General features: G+C 41.0%; 1 protein-coding gene across 6 annotated transcripts in view; it reads left to right on the top strand.

The window, feature by feature from the left end:
* LOC128744612 (uncharacterized) overlaps window positions 1-12,015 on the top strand; it is a 115,681-nt gene that overhangs the window by 33,490 nt on the left and 70,176 nt on the right. For all 6 annotated transcript variants that reach the window (XM_053841750.1, XM_053841746.1, XM_053841747.1 and 3 more), the window contains exon 2: window positions 2,505-3,992. In XM_053841750.1, the coding sequence (XP_053697725.1) occupies window positions 3,887-3,992 (106 nt within the window). In that variant the 5' untranslated portion in view covers window positions 2,505-3,886. The remainder of the gene's footprint in view (window positions 1-2,504; window positions 3,993-12,015) is intronic.

Genomic DNA, 12,015 nt, shown 5'->3' with positions numbered 1-12,015 from the left:
GCGATCAACGAGAGAATGTGCCTATTGAGGATAAATGGCTGTTTCTTCAACTACATCGTTGCACGTTGATGCACTTTTCGCACGGGGTGGACCCGACGATAAGAAGAAAGCGAGGCTGGAGGAAATGTATGACTGCTTGCTACGGGACATCAAGATCGTCATCCAGGATTTGAACGACAAGATCGACAGGGAAGAAATGTAAAGACCCGTGATAGGACCCCATAGCCTGCACAACGACACGAACGATAACGACTAACGATGTATAAACTTCGCAGCTTTCGAGACCTGGTGATCCGAAACATCTTTTTTCCACACAAAGATATCCTCAAAACCACCTGGAGATCACCTCACCAACGTACAATGAACCACATTGACCACGTTCTCATAGACGGCAATTTTTACCATCCGACAGATCTTACAGAAATATCGGGAGTACAACGAGCCCACGCATCATATTTATTGATTTCAAAGCAACATACGATACAGTCGATCGAGACCAGCTATGGCAGCTAATGCACGAACACGGTTTTTTGGACAAAATGATGCGAGTGATCAGATCTACATTGGATCGAGTGAATTGTTTCGTGCGCATCCCAGGGATACTCTAGAATCCCTTCGAGATGCGGCGAGGATTGAGACAAGGTGACGGCTTATCTTACATGGTGTTCAACATCGCTCTTGAGGGGGTGATCCGACAAGCGGACATCGGAACGAGAGGCACGGTTTTCATCAAGGGTAGCGTATTCTTAGGCTTTGTAGATGACTTTCATATCATAGCCAGGAACCTTGCGACAGCTGATCCAATTTACGCCAGACTGAAAGCGGAATGTAGAAGGATTGCGAAAAAAAAATGGATCGACGAAGACCAAATACGAATTACAACGGGGAAAAACGCTGTAGAAAATTAGCTAGTTGACCGATTTTTTTTAGATTTTTCAAACAATAAAATATTCATTCATATTCAATACCATAAACGTATGCTCACACCTTACGTTTAATTCCACTCATAAGGTTTTGTACAACATCTTGCTGCATCTTCTTGTGTACGAAACCCCACTTTTTCTTCACTTCCTCCTTAGATTTGACCTCTTTGGGATGCTTCCGTAGTACCTGCTATAGCTCAGTAGTTTTCGATGGGCCTTAGTTTCGGTGCATTGGGGGGGTCATGTCCGTAGGTACGAAAGTGACCCTGTTGGTTTCTTACCACTCCTAGACATCCTTTGAATAGTGGCACAAGGCTAGATCCGCCCAGAAGATCAGAAGATCGTAGGGCCCTCGTGTTGCTTTAACAGAGGAAGCAGAAGCTTCTGTAAACACTCCTTGAAGTAGTCCCGGTAGTCAAGAACGGCGCACTTTGCTTGCTTGCCACATGAGCAGATCGCTTGCCAAATCATTTATTTTTTTGGCAAATTTTGAAAGTTTCCGCTTTCTTACTTCCTTCGGAACATCACAATTGCGCTGGGCGGTCTGGGACTGTCTCTAATCGTAGTCTGTGCCTGGGAAGTAAGGCGAACAGACGGTAAATGTATGAGGAAATCCGTCCTTGAAAATTTTCACTAATTTCAGGTATTTAACAGTCTAAAAACGATGTTATACTAATTACCATATAATTACAACATCTTTTATGAATCTATTGGTATACAAACCAGCCAAAACCGTCCATAACTGGCAGAGTTATTAAAAAAATCTTCCATAATTTCGTGACCCACATCTGAATCGAAATTTTGTAATGACACGCTGCAGAATGACATAGTCCTACGCCAAAAAATTATAACAATAATCAGAACAGCGGACCACTGCTGGTCTTTGATAACTGGCAAATGTATTCAATGTGATTAAAAGCGAAACTGATTCTCTAATCATTTTTTTTTCTCGTCTAGACGGCGATTTTTCTCATCTAACCGACGTCAATTAGAGTAAAATTTCTGTACAGCGACTTAGCCATGCAAAAGGCACAGGCACAGTGACATGTATGGGCTTTGGGAAAATATTATTAAAATACAGATGGTCAGCACCAGCAAATACCGGACCACTTGGACTTCGTGCCCGGAAGAATCGATTTATGGCCATCATCATATTACTCATAGATCAACCGTTAGTTTTGTTGGCATTTTTATCTTTCAACCGTTATATAAAAAATTATTATCAATGCGATATATACACTTTTTACGAGTTTGATACAATGCAATGCAATGTACTCGTTTCCAATAACTAAAATAGATAAGAATTTCGGTTTTTTCATGAATTGATGTTATGACTTTTTTCAGCTATTTAATTAGCTTTGAGCTATCAAGTAGTATCAGTGTCGAATAACCCTACAGAAAATAACCTTAAATATCTCTTGTCTAAACAATTTACCGAAGTCCTCAGAAAGACCGCCTTTCGTGATAGAACTGTAAAGAGCAGAAATAATCGTTCAATGTAAAGCATTCATCAGCTGATTTCGTAATTAATTTTCCGTTCTTCTTTTTTTCTCTCTCGTTTCTTTTTCTGCACTCTTCTAGCTTCTTCACTACGGAACCAGTGTGTTATAATTAAAATGTCAATATCCAGTTGACATGAGGAGTTTCGATCATCAGCTTCAAAAGTAGCAGCAGCAGCAGCAGCAGTAGCTTCATCCCAACCCGGTTTCTGCTTCCAAGCCAACCAACATCAACATCAACGAAACGAGTTTTCCAAACAAGAGAAGCGAGTCGTCGCGAACTGGGTCTCAGACCACTTTGGTGATACTAGTGTAGTAGTAGTGGCTAGTAGTGCTTAATCGTAGTCATTCTGGCGTTGAGCCGCGCAGCAGCAACAAACGACAGCACCGAACCTGGAACCAAGTTCCCAACCGACCTGAACCATATCCAGCCCGACAACAGGCTTCAAGTGTAGAGTAAATCAGGAATTACCGTGTAGAGGAGAAAAAAATAATAAATATGATTGTGAGAAGTGGTATGGCAGCTTCGATGCAGATGTATTAAGGCGCTGAGCCGAGTTTTGAATCGGTGTAAGTAAGCGATTGCACCTTCCTCAGACTGGTAGTAGCCTGTCTGGTTGCATGAGTCTCCAACCGGGCGCATGTGTGTCAGTGCAGTGAGAAATTGGTAGTCGAGCCTGCCGCCTATACAAGCATCACGTCCAGCGAGGTACGTACGGCACGGAACGGCACGGCACGTTGGGTTCATGAAGTGAGGGCGGTGAAGCAGTGCAGCGTGGAGAGCAGACGAGACGAGTGCCGCGAGTGGAATGGGAATGAAAAAAAATCGGTGGCTCAGTTCAGTTCGGTACTCTCCGGCGCGGTGTGAAGGTACACAGTGATTGCAATTATTAATTTGTTCCGGCCCGGGTTGGTAAAAGTCTGAGCAATTGGTTAAAAAGCAACTGATCGCAAAGTTGCTGTTTTAAGTGAAGTGAATTCTGCATCCATTTGATAGAATTGTGCTCTCTGAAAAAAAAATGTAAATTTTCTCCAGTGCAAGTGAAATAAGAGAGAGGTAGGGAAGCGACTACCTTCGGACGTTTAATCTGTTTTAGTGCCAATGTACCAAAACGTGCATTCGAAATTTGTCCCTAATGGAAGCAGCTAGAAGTGTTGCAAGGACCAAGTGCGCTACATCATCGTATAAACCGGCTGCTAATCTGCTGTCCGTTTTATCTAGTGTCCTCGACGGAAAAGCCGAAGGTGAAGGTGTCAAGTGTTGTTCTGGTGACACCATCAGTGCGGGTGATTGCCCCGAGAAGTGTGCAGGCCCATAGTGTCACGACCGGTGGCCACAAGAAAAGCGAAGCGCAGTGTTTTGTGCCAACCTGGTGCGCAGCGAAACGTGCAAAAACCGAGCACGGAAAGCTAGGGGTGACAATAGGGAGCATCAAGCAGCGGCTATCCAAGTGGCAACAGTTTATGGCCAACACTTTGTCGACGACGAAAATGACCAATCCAATTCGCGGGCTCGTCAGTAAGCGGCGGATACGCTACATCCAAGATGGATTTGATCTGGATCTCACATGTGAGTTGGAAAAAATTCCCAATTTAAAAAAAAAATCACCGTAGATTGTGTAGCTAAGCGAAAAAATGAATTATCGTGGAAAACGAGTTATTTTTTCATTATTTCAGTTTTAATTGCATCTTCCTGTCAAGGTTTCGGGTAATTCTGTTTCATGCAGCGTCTTTCTAGCAGTTCCATTATTTAACTGAAACAAATAAGAGGTACGTGGAAGACGAATAAACCGTAGACAGAGAGAAATGGGAAACACAAACATAAAGCTGTGCACCACAATCTCGCAGGGATACGGGATGCCTCAAAGGGGTTCCGGCTTCATGCCGGTATTCGTAATTTTTTCACGTCACTTTTTTCGTTTCAAATCTTCCATGCGTTTACTTTAAATATATTATGTAATACTCCTCGCCTATATACCTACACCTACACTTATTTTCCAAACAAAAATTTAAGTTATATTCCATGCACAAAGGTTGCTCATTGTCAGTATGAACATTGGCGTTGTATCTTCAATTGGCTACGAAGTCGCTAAAACCGAATGATTAATCAGAATTCAAGCGCAATTGTTCCGCGATGTCTCAAATAAACATAATTTTGCAGATGACGTGAATGTACCAATCACTGCGCGCAGAAGTGCACCGCGATTTCAGCGAAAGTAAAAACATTACTTGATTGCGGTTTTTTTATTTTTCCTTCTCATCGAATACTGTTGCACAATTCTGTTCATCGGTGCAATGAATATGCAAACTCCCAGAAAGTTTCATCATTAATAGATGAATACCCTTGCAAATCTTGTTGTTCGAAAGACGAAAAAAGAGTCTATTCTGATACACACTTTGGCTTATCTCCTAAGAAAAAAAAAATGCTAACGCTATCAAGTTTTTCCTGAAACGTGCCCTAGCTCTTTACGCGAATGATTGTGACGTCTAGACTCAAAACGTCAACCAGACGAATCAATTCTCACTATCAGTTGCACTTTACTATCACGGAATGTCTTACGGGCCAAGTCGCTCGTCGATGCGCGTCTTTGAAAGGTTCTTGGCACGCATCAAGGCGCCGTCAATTACTCGAAATACATAGTAGTAACCGCAAAGTGTACACGCCGGTTGGCTCGCCACAGCGACGCGTCGGAAACAATGTTATTCCACAATATTGCTCTCTGTCGTACTCGTATACCTACTTTGTGGCAAGGAAACCAACCTACAGACCAATCAATCTCGTTGGCGTGCCCGAGTACTCAGCTCATCGCAACAAATCGGTTTTCTGCGGGATAATCCTAATTACGAATGTATTCGCTTCATCGCAGTTTCGTCTTCGCCGCCACCGGAGGTTGCGGTGATTTATTGCACAAATTTTCCGACCGATCCAAGGAAGTCGCTTGCACATCTGGGTTGATGGGGCGACGCAGCAGCGACGCTTGCGGGATCTAAATGCCACGCTGGGGATGCCAATTTGTTGCTTATGAGAGCGACGTTTCGCTCGGCTCGTAATATGTCGCTCGTGATGTAATTAGCCGGGAGCGGTAAGATCTATGTGACGTGACGTGTTCGAATTGCGCTAAATAACACCAACACGCCATCTCCAAAAGGATACCAGATTTTCAGCAGACTTCACACTTTTTATAATGGCAGAATGACTAACGAAAATTTAAAAGTTGCTCACATAATATTGTCTTTGACATCTCTTCTGCCACTTTACCTTCGTCAATTCGATGAACATGCAAATTTTAAAAACAAGATTTCATTATAAATGACAGTCAAATCGATGGTTGGCCTCCTAGCGGTCATCTCTAGCCTATCTCACAAATATTATGTTTTATGATTTGAAAGAAATTGTATTTTAATAAATTGGTTTGCTATTAACTTTACTGCTATAAACTATTTTTTCAAACTCATTCTAAAAAGTTGTATGTTATTGTGGTATAAACAAAAGTAAACTATGAGAAAAGATAACTACTGTAATCTTCAAGAAAATGTTCATTCGAGGTGATGTTGGCCAAGATTTTATCGTTTTCGAAATTTAATATTTCCGCCGAGCGCGCTTGATATTTATAATCTGTTTATGATAATTAATGTACATAAATAGTTCGCACTAGCCAAAACCCGACACCGTGGCTAAAGGAAGTCGGTTCTAACCAGTTTTGCTGCTATTTTCAGCACCAACAGCGAACAAAGTATATCCATGTGTTTGCATATATCACACGGAAAGATTATGCAATTAAGTTTTAGCGGAAGGCCAATGCGACAATCTTACTGGAGTTTTTAGTGACGGGCAACGTGGTTATTGTCTTGTCAGCATCACGAAACTTGAAATTGGTCAACTATTGCCCCGATAGTTTCAGATTTCAATGAAACTTTATATGTATTCAGAAATAGAAATCCTATTTTAACTACAATATAATTTAACTGATGAGATTTTTATAAAAAAAATGAAAATGAATGCGCATTGTAATGCTGCATATTTTGGTTGTTACTTGGAATAGTCGAAAACTTTCTGTTGAAATTCTATTTCGTCCTCATTGATCATTTATTGGTACAAAAAAGGAAACCGATCAATTACTAGTTCGTAAAGCATTGCAGCGTGAAAAGCCCACAAATGTTTCATAAACAGAAGCTAGAACCTTCTCCAGGTGAAACATAAATTTTTCAATGTTCGTACTTCTGCGACTATGCTGCACGATTACAATCAACTCCAACCACAATTTGAAGTCCACGTCATTAAATGATGCTCGCGTTTATTATCCACCAGAACAGAACATGCGTCCACTGTGTGCTATACGCGCGCTTCGGTACCTACCAGCATCAATCATTTTGCCTGTCCAATAGACAGCATTTCCTCCTAGTCAAACTTCCCTGGTTCTTCTCGATGAGGCAATGATCGTCAACTGACCGGTCGACTATCATTAGTGCACACTTCATCAATCGCATTCAGCGAGCGAATGGATGATCTACTATTCGTTGAATCCATCCACCACAAGGTACGCGCCGGTTCCCGAGTCGGGAGGAAACAACAAAATAATGTCTTTTTTATTGAGACCGCAATAACTTAAAAACAAAGTTTCAAACCAATAACCTTATTTCTTATTCACATATTCTAGAGAACAAAAAATAACAGAAGGTAAAGTTTCGTCAATATTTGGCATCAATAAATGCCAAATATCATATTGATTGGATTTAATTTTATAATGGTTTTCTGCTCGGACATGACTTCTGCCCGCTTTGATACTCATAGTTGTCTTCTTAGTTATTTATGCCAGAAGCTGTATTTGTATACCTTAATATAGCATCAGTGGAAATTGCACTCAGTCTTACGGGTCCGGCCTGGATGCATCTGACTGTCGATATCGTGGTCTTTTCCGGAAAGACTAACTGTACGGTTTATTTTGTACATTTTTTTATTCACATCTTGTCGGCCTTCGATTTAGAGCCTTAGGGTCACATGCGAGACTCATTTTGAATGGACAATATGAAAACTGTGTTCAGAACTGATTTCAGAAAAAACACACCCAGTGTGGTAAAAGTCACCAGAGTGTTGGTCGACGGTTGACACCGATTGCCAAGCTCCTACCACATTGCAGTCGCAGTCTATCTTCTCAGTAGTAGAAGCAGAAAGAGCAATCATATAAAAATAATTACCGCCGGCGGGTGAAGCGTGTGGTCGGTGCGTACGAATGGTTAGACTGGAATATAGGGTGTCGTGTACTGATAGTTTAATTGTTAAAACACTTGAGCGCAAACCGAGAGAGTGTAGGTTAGAGTCCCACTCAGTAATTGAACCACACAATATAATTTTAACCCTACATAGTAGTTTCGCAATAGCATCCAGTCTACCATTCTTTCTCACCAAACGCTCCTCCACTTTCAATAAAAAAATGATTTACGTTGGACCGCGACAGAGTCAAACACAAGTAAAATAGAAACAAAATCAGTATTATGGCATTCTGACTATACATTTAAGAGTTTTTACCTGTCAAAAACAGAATTCAGGTAGATTGCAAAAAAAAGTATTTTGAATATAAAAACTTAAAATATGGTCCGTCTTCATATGGTTCAGGGGTTGCACATAGTGAGAAAATTCGAGTTTCGAACTTAATAAGTGTGCTTCAAATGATCCTGCTCTCATCTTATGTTCTGCTCTATTCTCTTCATGTCTTGCCCTACCCTAAGGATATTATATACGCCTTTGTTTCAATAATTTCTTCTACCATTTCCTTTATTTATTGTAAAAAGTGTGGTTATAACAATGTATGTGGGAAGGTATGTATGCCAATGTATGTGGGCAGGCTTACAGTAGATGGAAAAAGTCCTACTTGACTGATCTGGCATCTGGCTATTAAAATCGGAGAATCAATATCCAGCAAGTTTATTGCTACGTCCAGTATTCCACAAGGCACTCATTCGGGCTTGCTTAACTTCGTGCTATACTTCAACGATGCAAACTTTTCACTACGAGAATCCAGGCTTTCCCTTGGTGATGATCTTAAGATCTATCTCAAGGTCAAAAAAATAGAAGACGCTATGTCTCTGTAACAGCAACTTTTTCAAAGAGAGCTTTTCAAGTTAGTGTAGAACGGTATTAGAACGGTGAATAGAACGGTGTTCAACATTAGCAAGTGTCTCTCTAGGGAAAAACGATCAATCATTTTCGGCTGTCATCTCCATCAAGCCCCTGGGAATCCTCCTTTACTCACCGCTCACCTATAAGCAGTCTTGGCCTAATTATGAGAACTGCGCGTTTCACTGCTTCACTGATATACCTTGCTTGAAGAATTTGTACTGCGCGCTTGTCCGTTCGACGCTGGAATATTGCTGGACGGTCTGGAATGCTCAATCTCAACGGCGTTGATCGATTAGAGAAAATACAACGCGAATTCATTCGATTCGCCCTTCGTCGCCTACCATGGAATAACCCGCTCCAACTACCAAGATACGAAGCACGCATGATGCTAATTGAGCTACGGATACCCCAGCAACCAGGAGAAATCAGTACCGAGCGTTCCTTGTAGCTTTTTTTGTATGATTATAGTCATTTTAGCTGCTTAGGTCATTCGTGACTGCTGTGGAATTGAGATTCGAACCCGGGTCTTCGGCGTGAGAGGCGTGAATGCTAACCACTACACCGGGATTGACCCCCGATCCTTGTAGCTGATATCCTGGTGTCGAAGGCCGACATCATTCCAGGTCCCGGACAAGTTCCTTCGAAATCCGTTCCGTGCTTGAATCAGAAAAAAACCCTCCTCGGGGCCGGAATCGGTCATTTGACCTCTGAGAAACATGAGATAGTCGCCAATCTACGCGAATGCTGATGTTTTTTGATATGCGACACGACATACTTTACTGATGCTGAAAAGTCCCTTGATAGGAACTGGTTCCGGATTCAAAGTGTCCCCCCGGATCCGGATGGTGCGCACCATGGCTCGTAACTGCGGCAAAGTAACTGATACGGTCACAGTCGATGATATGGTTCCAAAAATCAGCAGATTTCAAACAAATTTTAACTATTTGGCAACTTTATCTAAAAAAGCCATGTTACGGTCCCCCTAGGAACTCCGGAATAACTCCGGGGCCGTAAGACATATGACCATTATCTATAGATATTATGAAAATAGAAAAGATTTTCGGGAATTCCCCCAAATTTGGTGAAAAAATATTGAAAGATAAAAAAGTTACGACCATCTTACTGAATTTTACGGTGCTAAAAATGATGTAGACTTTAGAGGGGCTAATCGAATATATTTATTTTGCTTAAACAACCTGTTTTTAAAAATTTAATTGGTGCGTTAATTTTAGCCGCCTATTCTTATATGATCGATAAAATTTAATGCGCATATGCTGCACAACTATGGAAACTGCTGAAAGTTTATCATTTATTATACTATCGGATAATTTATTTCATTTTATCAAATCAATTAGCATGATGTGACAGTAAAACGGTACCTTTTCTGCTCACGACTATATACAGCGCGGACTCGATTATCCGGGTGCTCATTTTTATTTTCAGCCCGGATAATCGAATCACCCGGATAATCGAATCATCATTTTTGGTACATTTTTTTTGGTAGGTCAAGTTTTTTGACTTTTAGGCATCAGAAATGTTTGATTTATTATTGATCTATCTTCCCAAAAGTCAGAAAAATCCTTTCTTACGATTTTTTCCACTGATGATTTTTTTGGTACAATATTATTTTTTGTATGTTATGTTTTTCAATATTTAGGTATCATAAATGTTTTTTTATTATTGATGAATCTCCCCTAAAGTCATAAAATTCCTTTTTTGCAATTTTTTTACTGATGATTACGATGATGATGATGATGATGATAATGATGATGGCGATGATGATTTTTAAGTAAAAAAATTGATTTCATCATCGCAGGATTTATTTTTGTTTTTTTCGCCGATAAAAGGGATATAAGAAAGGAATTTTGTAGCTTTAGGGAGGTTAATCAATGCTTGTCTAGTTGGAATCATCATGTAGCATGAAAATTATAACATTTGGGTTTAAAATAAATCAGTGAAAAAAAAAATTTATTTTTCACCCGGATAATCGAGTCTAAAAACCCGGATAATCGAATCCCCGGATAATCGAATCCCCGGTTAATCGAATCCCCGGATAATCGAATCCGGCCTGTATTTTCAAGTTAGTAAAGCTATCTAGCTGATTTAGCTTTTTACGCAGTAGGCTTTATTCATTGTCGCTTTGTTGAACAAAGTGAAAAGCTTAATTAGATTATGGCGGTTTCCATTGCAGTGAAAAGCATAATTGGTTTTATTGTTGCTTTCAGCAGAGGGTAATAATAAACCTTACTGTGCTTATGGACTGACTCTTCAAGGGGTTGTCTTCTGACGAGTGGGCCTTGGTCGGAAGGAAGATTCATAGCAATCATCAGAAGCTCATAGTTTTACTAGTCGTTTCACGAAATTGATCATGAAAATCACGTAAATAACGGAAGCGTAATAAAACTTAAATTTGGATGATTGGGAGTCGTCCGGCATCTGTGCGACGTGGACGATCCATTGTAGCCTCCTGACTTTCGCCAGGTGCACCTTGGGAATCTCTCCAAGTTGTGCCTGCAGCTCGTGGTTCATACGTCTCCGCCACTCTCCGCTTTCCTTTTGTATTCCGCCAAAAATTGTCCGCAACACCTTTCGTTCAAATACGGCAAGTATGTCTTCCGTAAGCAAAGTTAAAGCCTCAAGTCAGTAGAGGACCTTTGTATTCTACCGACTTTCGTCAGCTTTGTGCAGTGATGTATGCTCCTTGATCGAAACAGCTTGCCGAGGGAAAAGTGGGACCAACTTCCAGCTTGAATGCGCCATTGAATCTCCTTACTCGTATTGTTGACGGTAACCAGAGATCCCAAATATATGAACTCATCAACCACTTCTAGTTCATCACTCTGTTTTTAATCTCCCATAGGTTCCTAATGTTTCTAGTTTCTAGTAGTTCCACCTTGATATCAGGTTATCTGCGAAGACTAGGAGTTGGCTATTTTTGCCGAAGATCATTCCTCTCACTTCGACGCCCGCTCGCCAGATCACATCTTCAACAGTGATTGATTGATTGAATAACATACAGGACAATCCAACCTCTTGCCGCAATCCTCTGCGCGATCCGAAAGGACTCGAGAGTACCCCTGAAACATGCACGTAGCACATCAGTCACTCCAGTGCAGCTTTGATCAGCGGTGGTTGTTTGTCCGAAAAACCCGTTCTCGGCAGGTATCTGCCATAGTTGTACGCGCTTGACTGTATCGTATGCTGCCTTGAAATTCACAAAAATATGATGCGCGGCCACGTTGTACTCCCGACATTTCTGAGTGAGAGTGACAATTTGTTCCGAAGTAGCACGGGCTAGATAGATTTATTATGATTGTTGCACCAACCCCGCAATTGTATACTCTAACAGCTGGCTGCGAAGTCTGTCGATAAAGAAGGGTCAAGTATTAGAAAGACGAGCCCAAGGCTTTACTTTTTTATATCAATGTGATCAATGTTCCAAAACCTCGCATAATTTGCACGTAAGCTTGTAACG

Source organism: Sabethes cyaneus, chromosome 3 (genome assembly GCF_943734655.1).
Source record: "Sabethes cyaneus chromosome 3, idSabCyanKW18_F2, whole genome shotgun sequence".
NCBI classification, from domain to species: Eukaryota; Metazoa; Arthropoda; class Insecta; order Diptera; family Culicidae; genus Sabethes; species Sabethes cyaneus.
The sequence above is the reverse complement of the archived record's forward strand: the minus strand, read 5'-3'. Positions and strand labels throughout refer to the sequence as shown.